The sequence below is a fragment of the Ictalurus punctatus genome, chromosome 17 (genome assembly GCF_001660625.3).
Source record: "Ictalurus punctatus breed USDA103 chromosome 17, Coco_2.0, whole genome shotgun sequence".
NCBI classification, from domain to species: Eukaryota; Metazoa; Chordata; class Actinopteri; order Siluriformes; family Ictaluridae; genus Ictalurus; species Ictalurus punctatus.
In genome coordinates, this window is record NC_030432.2 from 9,573,024 (window position 1) to 9,587,353 (window position 14,330).

The 14,330-nt window shown below is 39.3% G+C and overlaps 1 protein-coding gene across 3 annotated transcripts; it reads left to right on the forward strand.

Annotated features, from left to right (window-relative positions):
* The first annotated feature begins 67 nt into the window (after positions 1 to 67).
* Positions 68 to 14,091, forward strand: tbcela (tubulin folding cofactor E-like a). Of its 3 annotated transcripts, XM_017490303.3 has the most exons (10): positions 107 to 146; positions 609 to 650; positions 2,404 to 2,547; positions 3,092 to 3,263; positions 3,399 to 3,538; positions 3,671 to 3,852; positions 5,282 to 5,538; positions 6,391 to 6,517; positions 6,603 to 6,719; positions 10,765 to 14,091. In XM_017490303.3, the coding sequence occupies exons 4-10, from the start codon at positions 3,125 to 3,127 to the stop codon at positions 11,087 to 11,089; spliced, it is 1,287 nt and encodes a 428-aa protein (XP_017345792.1). In that variant the 5' UTR covers positions 107 to 146; positions 609 to 650; positions 2,404 to 2,547; positions 3,092 to 3,124; the 3' UTR covers positions 11,090 to 14,091. The 3 variants fall into 3 exon arrangements, with proteins under 3 accessions (XP_017345790.1, XP_017345792.1, XP_017345791.1); XM_017490301.3 differs by lacking the exon at positions 609 to 650 and having other exon boundaries at positions 68 to 146; XM_017490302.3 differs by lacking the exons at positions 107 to 146; positions 609 to 650 and having other exon boundaries at positions 2,413 to 2,547; positions 3,097 to 3,263.
* Positions 14,092 to 14,330: the final 239 nt, after the last annotated feature.

Consider the following 14,330-nt stretch of genomic DNA (forward strand, 5'->3'; position numbering starts at 1 on the left):
TGGACTTTACATTATATTGCACCCAACTTTAGCTTTGTAGAACGGTGTCAAATCACTAGGAGTGACGTCACTTCCTGTACAGGTGTCTCAGTGTAACGGCTGCAACATCCACAACAAGAGCAAAGCGGAACCTCTCAGTGATTACAGTAAATATATATTTAGTTACCATTAGACCCACTTCATTAAGATGTGTTTTGATTGTTGTTGTATGTGGGTTTTTTGTTTGTTGGATGAAATCGCTGTTGTTGATGTGACGTGCGGGTTATTTATATAAAAGCTGAGCTGCGGTGGCTCGGAAATGTTTCTGTTTGAAATGCGCAGGTAGTTGAAGGATTATGTACGCGCACGCGCTCGCACATCTGGCCATGCATTTATAACCAGATGTATACCGGACTTCAGACTTGTTAGTAGGCCAAGCTAACTCCTTTTAGCTGTCCAGTTACTAGCTTGATAGCTTTCCTAAAACACTATGCTAGCCAATGCTACTGTTTTACACGTGTTTGCATTTTTAAAAATTATTTTAACAAGCCGAATGTCTGGCGAATAAATGACAGTTAAAAAAAATAAAAATTACAGACGGAACCAAAGGAGGATGTTTATTGTTTCAGGTCCAGTCCAACGCTCTTCAGACGAAGGCACTGGATATCCTTGTAGGGACAAATATACATGACGAATATATCACAACACTATTACATTTCTATTTCAATCAATATATGTATGTCTGTATGTGTGTGTGTGTGTATGTATGTATGTATGTATGTATATATATATATATATATATATATATATATATATATATATATATATATATATATAATATGTAAAATATATTATGATATATTTAGATATAATATGTAATATATATTATAGTGTGTGTGTGTGTGTGTGTGTGTGTGTGTGTGTGTGTGTATGTGTGTATACACAGAGTTGTGGGGTTTCCAGAGTTTATCCTGGGAACATTGGTGGCATACTCATTCAAACCTACTAGCATATTTTTGAGTGATAGGAGGAAACCAGAGAACCCAGAGGAACCCACATGCACACGGGGAGAACTCTGGGAACCCTGGAGCTGTGAGGCTGCCCTGTCCGTGCCGACTGTCAGACATGTCTTTTATTTCTATTCCATCTCATGCTTATTGAATCCATTTTTGTTAACCTTTTCCCATCTAATGTAAAGAGATTTAACTAATTTTGCTTATTTATTTATTTATTTATTTATTTATTTATTTACAGTATTCTGTGTAATATAATCTAGTCATTCACAATGTTTTAATTTGACCTTCACGTACACTCCTGGACAAAAAAATAAAATAAAATAAAATGGGCCATGCCCAAAACGGCAATATAATAAGCTGTTTTTGGTATTAGCAGTAAAACCGTTGTTAAGGAAATTTAGCAAGAGTTAAACAAATAGATAAAGTAACTTATTAGGTGATGGGTTTTCCCTTGTTTAAGCCCTGTGGGTAAACTTCTGTACAGCTTTTGATTTTATTCCTTCATCCATTTATTTTATTTTCACTTTATTTAAATTTTGTACACCCAGACATGTTAGTTTGAGTTTTACACCTAACATGTTAATCATTATCATGATTTTATCTTTGCATACACAAACTAAACGGTTCACTGCAGCAAAAGTAAATGAGAAAATGGTGGCACAGGAGGTCCTGAGATGTTTCCTTCATACTTGCTAATTTTGTTGTTAAGATCATTAAAATAGAATAATATAAGACCTTTTTGTTTCCTCGGAGTATATAGTTACTGATCAGAAGAGGTTAATTAAATAAATTGTGACAGAATAGATGTACAGATCTGACACTGAGTATCAGTGGGTTTACAGTAGTAGTGACCTAAAAATATATATTTTCAAGTCCGATCCACAGAACTTTATGCTGGGATTACATATTGTTAACGGATAACAATCCCCCCCCTTGAGCATAGATACAGCGCGTGTTGAAGCATATTGTAATTACTTTTGTTGTTTCGCATTACTTAGCAACTGACTGGTGGCACAGTGGTTAAGGCAGCAAGAACCCACAACTGCTCAGTTATCTCAGTTGTAAGTCACTTTGGATAAAAGTGTCAGCCAAATAAGATAAATGTAAACATCGCCAAAATTCAGTCCAAAATGGAAAGATGTGGGTTGGTACCACTGGAAATGTCCTCAACTTAAAAAAAGAAAAAATACAGTGTATTTTGTCCCATTCAGCTTTACAATATTGTTTTAGGCCCTGATGAATAAAAACATACAAATGAAGGAGGGTTTGCTTTCTTTCCCCCATGACTGTAGTTCTGAAACTTAGCAGCTTTCCTGAACTGAAATTCGTTTCTTATTTGCACATATCTTAATCTCATTTAAAGTTAGCACTTGTTTCAGGAAGACTGATCCCATGATTGTTTTTACAGGAGTTTCTACAGGCCCTCCTCTTATATCTAATCACACCTTTAAAATATAGTGAGAGGAGTGGCTTTTCAGGACACGCTCACTCCTTCGCCAGTGGCCAGCCACTTCAGGCTGTTACAGATTTGTGGAACTGCACATTACGACAGGTAAGATTGCTTTGTAAGTACTGTCAGAACTGTAGACATAGATATAAATACAGATGAGAAACAGCCCATATTTCCTGACTGTCACAGAGGAGAGTCCATGCAGAACTTTCTTTATTACGGACAGACACGAGGAATAAACACACTAGGTACCAGGACTATCGGAAACTTGGTAAACTAGAAAATAAACCCAAAGAAAAAAAAAAAGGACTAACTTATCAAAACACAGTGCATGAACAAAAGCAATAACAAATATAAGAGAACAACCACATCCAGCAAACAAGGTGACAAAACAAGGAGCTTAAATAGAACAACTAATCAAGAAATCCCAAACAGGTGAGCGTGGTTGTGACGGGAAATCAGTGAGACAACAGAAGTAGTAGTTCTGCAAAGACAGTCAGGCTGATTTGATGACTTGAACCAATGTCTAATAAACAAACTAACTGAGATTTGTATCATTAATTTGATTCTGTTTAAAGCAGTGAGTAAATATTAAGAGAAACTGTTTTTAAGAGTATTTAAAATTTTCTTTCTTTTTTTGTTTAAGAGCAGCAGTTGGTGGGGTGTGTGGGACGGGGCCATGGAGGCACCTGAGGTGGAAGGCCGCACGTTTATGCAAGTGATGAGTGAGAAATACAGCCCTGAGAACTTCCCCTACCGCCGGGGCCCTGGTATTGGGGTGGTTGTCCCGTCTGGCCATCAGGGCTCTCCTATGAAAGGTATGACCAAGTTAGACACTGACAACCATTTGTGAGTCAGTCAGCATTGTTGCTATATGAGCTCAGTCTGTGGTTCTTAGTGTAAAGTCTAGAGATAAGTGAATGAAAGGGCTGTATATTTTATTACCCTACCAGACAGACTGAACCTGCCCAGTGTGCTGGTCCTGAATGGCTGTGGAATTAGCCTAGCAGGGGATGAAGGAGAGATTGCAGCTTTTTGTGCCCATGTGGTTGAACTGGATTTATCTCATAACAAATTCCAGGACTGGAATGAGGTAGCTGTCTCATTTATTTGCGCTGGCCACGAATGTATGGCAGTATGAAACATGGCAACTCATTGCCACACATAACCAGTACAATTTCTGTTACACTGTCGATTATTAACTCTGTTACTTGCCTCTGTTCAGATCAGTAAGATTGTTATGAACATTCCAAACCTGCAATGCCTGAACCTTAGCTCAAACCCGCTGAGTGACGCAGCGCTGGAGTCGTTCTGTGCTGAGGCGTTAACTAGAGTGCACCGCCTCGTCCTCAACAACACTCAGATTTCTTGGGACGTCGTCCACGCCTTCACGCGTGCGATGCCTGAGTAAGATCACTACAGAACTCCCAATATGTTTCATTTCTTTGATTAAAAACATCGATATATAAACGTCTTGGGCGTACTGAATATCAATTGCATAGATCTTATTATGCTTATGTTATGCTATGTTATGCTTTGATAATATGCTGTTTACTGTTTCCTTATTTGCAACAATGTAGAACATAAAAGTTTACTTATAAACTAAGTCTCAGTTAAAACCGGATCCTGGGGTTTTATAGCTTTATAGACTTTATGGTTTTATAAGTTTATAAGTCATGTTTATATCGTTATTTCACTTTCATACTATGTTATTTGTTCGTGTTATGACTGTTGTAAGATCTCAGCATGTGTGCACATAGACAAGATGATGGTGATATTCACCACCCTAGGAGAATATCCTAAGAGACACATGTCACGGCAGGGGCTCTGTTTAAACAGGGGTCCCTGGACGGTCCATGACCGATAAATAGTAAATGGTCTGCACTTATATAGAGCTTTTTAACCTTAGCGGTTCTACAAAGCGCTTTACACTGTGCCTCATTCACACACTCATACACCAATGGCAGCAGAGCTACTATGCAAGGTGCTAGCCTGCCATCGGGACCAACTTGGGGTTCAGTGTCTTGCTAAGGACACTTTGGCATGTGGAGACGTGTGGCCCGGGGATCGAACCACCAACCCGCTCTACCACCTGAGGCACAGCCGCCCCACAAGATAAACACTTGAGCTGCTGATCTGAACAGTGTATACTGAGCATAAGAAGGAATGCTCGTCAGGTTCACCCACATGCAGTACTGCAAGGTAAAAAGGCTGATTAAAAACGTATTGACCTTGTCATGACAGTGAGATCCATCAGATCATTACTCAGTGAGCAGTGTTTTGGTAAGTTGTGGCTCATTGGCTAAGGCTTTGGGCTACTGATCAGACAGAATTTAAAGCCCAGTGCTATCAAACTGCCATGTTGGTTTCTTTGGGCAAGATCTTTAACCTTCAAGTGCTCTGTTTTGGTGTCTTAATTGCTTCGGATAAAAGTGTCAGCCAAACCAGCAAATTAAAAATTTTCAATTATATATATATAAAAAAAAAGTTTAATTCTGTTTATTGTCTTATAGATTTAAAGAATGTACAGAAAATATCTGTCTGATACTGACATCGTACCAGTGTCCTACAAGAAACTGATCAGGTTTTTGTGCCAGTTTTTTATGACTGTATCTTCCATCCTGCTTTGAATACTGTTGGAAATGGTTGATTTGCTGCTGAAGGTCAAGGCCCTTTAACAACACACATGAACTCTCAATCCTTTTTCTCAATCCATGATTCTCAATCCTTTTATGATGACTATATTGTTCATGCAGTCAGTCAGTCAGTCACTGGGTTTTTTATAGCTGACAGTAAAAATGTAAAGTCCTCACATGCATACATGTGTGTCCTCTAGATTGGAGGAGCTTTTCCTGTGCCTTAACGAGTACAGCACTGTGATGGTGTCTGCCACTCCATGTCATTCTCTGCGGCTGCTGCACATTACAGACAACAATCTGCAGGACTGGAGCGAGGTGCGCAAGTTCGGCACCATATTCCCTTCCCTCAACACGCTCGTCTTGGCTAACAACAACCTGAACTCCATTCTTGACTCTGAGGACAATCTTCGCCGACTCTTTCCTAATCTGCGTAGCATCAATCTGCACAACTCGGGTATGGTTTCTCATAAAACCTATCATGAAATCTTTCTGTAAGGGGGGGGTTTGCTTTGCCGAATTCACGTGTGCATTTTAGAGAGGTGTAAATGAAACGTGGAAAAATACATCAAGGGAATGGTAAATGAAATTATTTAAGGAATTATGAATGAAGAAAAGCCGAAATACAACGAGGAGTTTGTTTACACTGACAGTGTGCGTAACTAGGCAACAACGTTGTCTTTCGTTACCTGAAGTGTTGGTATGTCCCAGAACTAATCACCTTTGCTACACACTCAAAAGTATGTACTTTTTCTTCACAAAAAGAGTACATACTTTTAGTCATCGTATAAGTAGGCAAATTGTGATGCAGCACTCGTAACCAGCGAGGATGAGGGCTCACGTATAGTTCCTCTGAGACGCATGAAGTCAACTTGTCTATGCTGTCATAGGGCAGCTAAACAAAGTCAGAGGATATCACCCAAGATTATTGTCACTTTGATTGACAGGAGAGAATAATGGCATCCCTCCCAATCAGAGAGCATGGCTGTGGCATTACTTGTATTCTATCACACAATCTCACAACAATAGAGATAACACTATTTATCACTGAACTCTGTCTTTCTTTTGTTTTTTTCCTATTTAAATGCAACACAGCTGTTCTTCTGGCAAAGTTTGTTAGCAAACTTATATATCATGATACGGATCACATATCATACAAATGTTTCATCATTTTCCAGTTTCATTAAGTATTGCCAGCATTTTTATTCACGTTAAGAAAAGTATTATATTGTATCAACTTTGTTCCATAAATTTAACCCAAATGCAGCTTTACTCAACCATCTCTAATATTGCTTACATGCTTGTTTAGGTCTCAGTCGATGGGAAGACATAGAGAAGTTAAATTTTCTACCCAAGCTGGAGGAAGTGAGATTGCGGGGCATTCCTCTGCTGGAGACCTACACTAACACAGAGAGGCGCAGTCTCATGATAGCTCAGTAAGTTACTCATTAGCACTCTGCTACTTGTAGAAGTTCAGCCATTACCTGTAGAACTCTCAGTACCTTTGTGTTCCTGTCTCAGGTTGCCTCAAGTGACTTGCCTCAACGGGAGCATTGTTACAGAGTTAGAACGTGAGGATGCTGAGAGGTTCTTCATCCGTTATTATCGGGATCACTCTGAAGAGGAGCTGCCTCACAGGTCCAGTGAGAGGGGCTCAGAACCAATGTGCTGGAGCTCAGTTATAACGTACACTAACCGGCCAGTTTAATAGGACACCTGTACCCCTTCTTATTCATGCAGTTCTCTGCCAGTCACATGGCTGCAGAACAATTTGTTAAAATCATACAAATACAGATCAAGAGCTTCAGTTAACGTTCACATTAAACATCAGAATTGGGGGAAATGTGATTACAGTGGCCAGCGAGTGTATAGTTTTGACAAAGAACAGAATGTTGTTTTGTGTTGCAGCAAACTGCAGATATTTTGCAAATGCATGTGGCTTTGTAGCTGTAGTATGCGTTGAAGAGAACACTACATCTGCACAAACAAATATAAAGGAGCAGTGAGGTCTCCACCCTTGTTCGCTATTACTGAAAAAGTCTGTTATTACTCCCTACTCAGCCATACTCTTCCTATTCAGCCATACTCTTCTCTACTCAGCCATACTCTTCCCTACACTTCCCTACTCAGCCATACTCTTCCCTACACTTCCCTACTCAGCCATACTCTTCCCTACACTTCCCTACTCAGCCATACTCTTCCCTACACTTCCCTACTCAGCCATACTCTTCCCTACACTTCCCTACTCAGCCATACTCTTCCCTACACTTCCCTACTCAGCCATACTCTTCCCTACACTTCCCTACTCAGCCATACTCTGCCCTACACTTCCCTACTCAGCCATACTCTGCCCTACACTTCCCTACTCAGCCATACTCTGCCCTACACTTCCCTACTAAGCCATACTCTTCCCTACACTTCCATACTCAGCCATACTCTTCCCTACACTTCCCTACTCAGCCATACTTTTCCATACTCAGCCTTACACTTCCATACTCTTCCCTGCTCAGCCATACTCAGCCATACTCAGCCATTCTCGTCCATACTCGTCCATACTCGTCCATACTCGTCCATACTCGTCCATACTCTGCCCTACTCAGCCATACCCTACCATTCTATTCCATACTCTTCCATACTCTTCCATTCTATTCCCGGCTCAGCCTTACTTTTCCATACTTTTCCATACTCAGCCTTACTCTTCCTTACTATTCCATAGTCAGCCTTACTCTGCCATACTCTGCCATACTCTGCCATACTCTGCCATACTCTGCCATACTCTGCCATACTCAGCCATACTCTTCCCTACTCAGCCATACTCTTCCCTACTCTTCCCTACTCTTCCATACTCTTCCATACTCTTCCATACTCAGCCTTACTCTTCCATACTCTTCCATACTCAGCCTTACTCTACCATTCTATTCCATACTCAGCCATACTCTTCCCTACTCTTCCATACTATTCCCTGCTCAGCCTTACTCTTCCATACTATTCCATACTCAGCCATACTCTTCCATACTATTCCCTGCTCAGCCTTACTCTTCCATACGCTTCCATACTCTTCCATACTCAGCCATACTCTTCCATACTATTCCCTGCTCAGCCTTACTCTTCCATACTATTCCATACTCAGCCATACTCTTCCATACTATTCCCTGCTCAGCCTTACTCTTCCATACTATTCCATACTCTTCCATACTCTTCCATTCTATTCCCGGCTCAGCCTTACTTTTCCATACTTTTCCATACTCAGCCTTACTCTTCCTTACTATTCCATAGTCAGCCTTACTCTGCCATACTCTGCCATACTCTGCCATACTCTGCCATACTCAGCCATACTCTTCCCTACTCAGCCATACTCTTCCCTACTCTTCCATACTCTTCCATACTCTTCCATACTCAGCCTTACTCTTCCATACTCTTCCATACTCAGCCTTACTCTACCATTCTATTCCATACTCAGCCATACTCTTCCCTACTCTTCCATACTATTCCCTGCTCAGCCTTACTCTTCCATACTATTCCATACTCAGCCATACTCTTCCATACTATTCCCTGCTCAGCCTTACTCTTCCATACTCTTCCATACTCTTCCATACTCAGCCATACTCTTCCATACTATTCCCTGCTCAGCCTTACTCTTCCATACTATTCCATACTCAGCCATACTCTTCCATACTATTCCCTGCTCAGCCTTACTCTTCCATACTATTCCATACTCAGCCATACTCTTCCATTCTATTCCCTGCTCAGCCTTACTTTTCCATACTTTTCCATACTCAGCCTTACTCTTCCATACATTTCCATACTTAGCCTTGCTCTTACATACTATTCCATACTCTGCCTTACTCTGCCATACTCTGCCATACTCTTCCCTACTCAGCCATACTCTTCCCTACTCAGCCATACTCTTCCCTACTCAGCCATACTCTTCCCTACTCAGCCATACTCTTCCCTACTCAGCCATACCCTACCATTCTATTCCCTACTCAGCCATACTCTTCCCTACTCTGCCATACTCTTCCATACTCAGCCTTACTCTACCATTCTATTCCATTCTATACCCTGTTCAGCCTTACTCTTCCATACTTTTCCATACTCAGCCTTACTCTTCCATACTTTTCCATACTCAGCCTTACTCTTCCATACTCAGCCATACTCTTCCTTACTCAGCCATACTATTTCATACTCTTCCACACTCTGCCATACTCTTCCATACTATTCCATACTCAACCTTACTCTACCTTACTCTTCCATACTCTTCCCTACTCTGCCATACTCTGCCATACTCAGCCATACTCTTCCCTACTCAGCCATACCCTACCATTCTATTCCCTACTCAGCCATACTCTTCCCTACTCAGCCATACTCTTCCCTACTCAGCCATACTCTTCCCTACTCAGCCATACTCTTCCCTACTCTTCCATACTTTTCCCTGCTCAGCCGTACTCTTCCGTACTATTCCATACTCAGCCATACTCTTCCCTACTCTTCCATTCTATTCCCTGCTCAGCCTTACTCTTCCATGCTCTTCCATGCTCTTCCATACTCTTCCATACTCTTCCATACTCTTCCATACTCAGCCATACTCTTCCATACTCAGCCATACTCTTCCCTACTCAGCCATACTCTTCCATACTCAGCCATACTCTTCCATACTCAGCCATACTCTTCCCTACTCTTCCATACTATTCCCTGCTCAGCCTTACTCTTCCATACTATTCCATACTCAGCCATACTCTTCCCTACTCTTCCATTCTATACCCTGTTCAGCCTTACTCTTCCATACTTTTCCATACTCAGCCTTACTCTTCCATACTTTTCCATACTCAGCCTTGTTCTTCCTTACTCAGCCATACTCTTCCATACTCAGCCATACTATTTCATACTCTTCCACACTCTGCCATACTCAGCCATACTACTCCATACTCAGCCTTACTCAGCCTTACTCTTCCATACTTTCCGTACTCAGCCATGCTCTTCCCTACTCAGCTATACTGTTCCATACTTTTCCATACTATTCCATACCCTTCCATACTTAGCCATACTTTTCCATACTCAGCCTTACTCTTCCATTCTCTTCCATACTTTCCCATACTCAGCCATACTCTTCCTCTTTTTATAGGGTAGCATTTCTGTTGTTCTAATGAAATGGCTTGGCTTTCTTGTTTTAATTTATGAATTTGGCTTAATTTATTTCTTTCAGGTCATTAATATGAAACAACTAAGTTTCACAAATTCTATTTGTCTCTGCAGATGAAAGAAGTAATCTGTTTAAGCTTGACAGCATAATCTATATATGTGAAGCTGCAGTAACTCATGGCAGTTATATGATTTGAATTTGAATTCAAACAAACTCAAAAGCTCTCGTAAGATATGCAAATGTTTTTCTGACCTAACTGGATTTTCAGGAATCCCCAAGTTCTTGTAGGTTAAGAATAAATGTGTTTGTATGCAGCTTGGTAAATGCGTTCGTTCCAGTGTGTTTAAATAATTCTGTATAGCATCCCCATATTAACCACCGAATGTTATCGTTTCTATATTGTCTTTATTATTTTCATAAATGGTGTCTCTAATTTTGAAAGGCATTGTAAAAACACGATTGCATTTGTGATTGCAACATGTAATTATGTGTATAGATGTTAAATAAATGTATCTGACACACTCCTGTGCATTTTTATGATAGATATCACTGTTTGGTGACCAAGTACGGGAAGCTGGCGCCACTGGCCGAGATCGACCTGCGGCCGCGCTGCCACGCTAAGGTGGAAGTGCGCTGTGAGGACCGGGTAGAGCAGGTGAATATCCGGCTGGATCAGACCGTGGCTGAGCTGAAAAAGCAGCTGAAAGCAGTGGTGCGACTCTCAGTCACTAACATGCGTCTCTACTACATTGACAAGGACATGCACTCAGCCTTTGGGCCTGAAGAGATGAAGTATAGCACAAGGGCCTTGCATTCCTACAGCATTCGGGATGGGGACGAGCTCCTGGTGGTGCCCAAGACCAAATGAGTGACTGGTATAAGGAATAAGATGAAACTGCGCTGGAATAATTTGTGTCTATACTAACACGCCATAGACTCCACAATGTGTGTGAGACATGATTCCAAAAAAAAGATATATAATATATATATATATATATATATATATATAGGCTTTTCAGACCGCCTTGAATTTTAGAGACATTACATTGTGTATTAAAGGGCATCTTGCAGCTCACATTGCTGTTCAGTGTGTGTGCCGCTGCGTTTGTTGACATGCCGTACATTTGGCTTTCGTCATTTATGTTGCCTTTGACCATGAATGGGGTTTGCGGTTAACTGTTTAGTAAATGCCTGTTTCTTTAAAAGGAAAGCACAAAAGAGCTTTGCTAGTTCAAAAAGTGCATCCTGTGAAACTTGACAATCATCTGCCATCAGTTATATTGTGGTTTGCCACAGGAGGGAGAAAAGGAGTCACACCCCATGATTGTCCTAAGGAGAAAATGGTGGATTTGTAGCTGGTATATGTATAGCATAACTCTCAGGCCACAACGTTCGACAGTAATTAGTAATCTGACAGTATAATAAGGAGGGACATGCTAAAGATAAATGAGTTTATTTATTTTTTAATTTTTGGTTTGTGCATGAACACACTGCAAGTTAGTGTCTACCCTGGTGGTTATCAGAATAGATGATACTTGTACCACTTGAATCCTGTGTGCACGAAGTTTGCATGTTCTCCCAGTGCTTTCCGTTTTCCTCCGCAAGTCCAAATACACATGTTGTAGGCTGATTGGCATTTCCAGATTGTCCGTAGTTGTGTGTGTGTGTGTGTATGTGTGTGTGTGTGTGTGTGTTTCCCCTGCAATGGGTTGGCACCCCGTCTATGTGTTTCTTGTCTATCGTGTTCTTACCTTGTGCCCCGAGATCCCTGGGATAGGCTCCAGGCTCCCTGTCACCCTTTGTAGAAAAATGGATGGATGAATGGATATTTGCTCATTTTAAATCAAAGAAATATGTGCCTACGCAGGCATTATAAAGTAATAGAGGTACGTCTATAGTGTTTATAAAGTATAATGTAAGGTTGGAACATAAGTAATAACCTGAATTATATCATATATATTGTCATGCAATTCCTACCTCCTGAAGTGCAGTCAATGGTGCAGTGGATTTCAGCTGCATTTTTCTTAATTTGTTTCCTTTTTCTTTTTAAATCAAACTCAGACAATTTGCTTAATTTCTTTGTTGTTTGTTTGACTCGATTGGAATTAAAGACAATGCTGTTGAATATATACATACGTATATAAGGAAAATACAATATGTGATATGCTCCATGCGTGACTTTACAGTTTTTTTCTTACAAAAATATTTTTCATTAAAAAAAACTCAAGTATATTTAACCTCATGTTGAATAGAAAAGGTTAGGAATTTTTCAGGGTATAACAGTGTTTGTCATGTGTTCTTTTTTTTTTTTTTTTTTTTCTTTAAATAGTAAATTGATTGCAGCGAATGCTTTATGGAGTGGGAGGTCAATATTAGAACTTGACAATTTACATTAATACCATGTCAGAATTTGGGTAGCAGATTTCTATAATAATTACCATTAAATTTCAGTAGATGTGTGCTTTAGCATTAGTATTATTAGCCATAGACAAGGATTTGCAGTTCTTAGATTAATCTCAATTCTACAACCTGAATAATTTTTATAGGGTTTCAATGCAACTCCTTTACATTCCCTTATTGTTTTATTGTGGTTATTGATTATTGCATAGTGTTCTCCTTAGTGAGAACTAGAAGATTATTTCTTGTTTTTTGTAGTTATAAAAATGATTATACTAGAGGTAATTAAGTTTATGATATAACGATCATATATTATGTTTATATTATTGATGACAGACACTGTTCTTGTATCTATGTAGTCATTAAATGGACAACTGAAGTTCAGTGTTGGTAATTCCAAGCTTAGAGGATACATGGAAGTCAGTGTGAGGAAGTAATCCTGAAATTTTAGCTAGGAATCCCAATGAACACGAAGCGTGGTGTTAACTGTGGTGATTTGTACACTTGTTTTGTTTTGTTTTGTTTTTCTCCAAATGGTTAGGAGTAAATTCTCCTAATCATATTTCATAACAAAGTAATGTCGTTATCTTCTATACCTTATAGATTGCGTATAATAGTATTGCAGTGAGTAGTTGGTTAGAGAAATAATCGAAATTTGAATTAATCTGTATAACCACATAATCATATTTGAAGAGAAAATAAAAACTAATTGCTTTGTAGGATATATTCAATTCAGGGACTTGTCCATATAAAACAAGTTTCCCTTTAAATAAAATAAAATTAAAAAAAAAAAAAAAAAAAAGTACTTGGAGCAGATTCTTTGGCTTCGGATGTTAACCTAGTTCAGCTATAAGTAAACACTGTAGATTTTTAAATTACACACAAAATTTTATACACAGTTGCCATGCTTGTACCCAGTACATCGATGTTGAAGCCAGAAAGGAAGTGAATCAAATTCACACTGAAGGTGTTTAACGACAGACGTTAATATGATCCCTTTTTTAAGTGGTAATGGATAATGAAAAAGATGCCGTGTTGATTTTGCTCATTGCACTGTAATGGTATTCTGGTGTTATGTATTTTTCAATTACATTAGCAGGATGCATTTGTAAAAATGTGTTCATTTATATATTTTCCAACAATTTGTTGATGGAGTTATTCTTAAATTAATTTATTTAATTTATTTTTCACAGAGTAATTTTTGTCAAGTTTATATCAGAGCTACATTTAGTTTTCCCCTTATTTTGATGCTATTCTTAAACCTTGCTTTAACCATTAAAGGAGAATTTTCCATATCAGTTTAACTTTATGATGAACGTATTTTGGGAAAGGTCTCAAACAATACAATATATTGGAACATAAAAGACAACCTATTTTACTCTGCCTATTGAATGCATTTATTCTCTATCAACCTGAGCACTGAAACCCTGACTGAATGGATTATCCCTGCATAAACAGCGGTGTGACTTTCAATTCGAATGTGACTGGTTTGTTTTTGCTTCCACCACTCACCAATTCACATGCATGTTAACTAATATGCTGTTGCTTAAAGAACGTTTATTCAATCTGTTTGCATTGAGTTATAAGTGATTTTCTGGATGATGAAAGAAATTCCATGAAGGTTGATGGGAAATAAACTAGATTTCTGAGGGATATTTATAATTTTGAGATTTCATTTTTTCCACATTTGGCATCAGTAACCCTTGGAAAAT

Coding starts and splice junctions, on each gene's coding strand:
- tbcela (XM_017490301.3), top strand. CDS start 3,125: ATGGAGGCACCTGAGGTGGAAGGCCGCACGTTTATGCAAGTGATGAGT. Junction 3,853..5,281: donor TTCACGCGTGCGATGCCTGA/GTAAGATCACTA, acceptor TGTGTCCTCTAG/ATTGGAGGAGCTTTTCCTGT. Junction 5,539..6,390: donor CATCAATCTGCACAACTCGG/GTATGGTTTCTC, acceptor ATGCTTGTTTAG/GTCTCAGTCGATGGGAAGAC.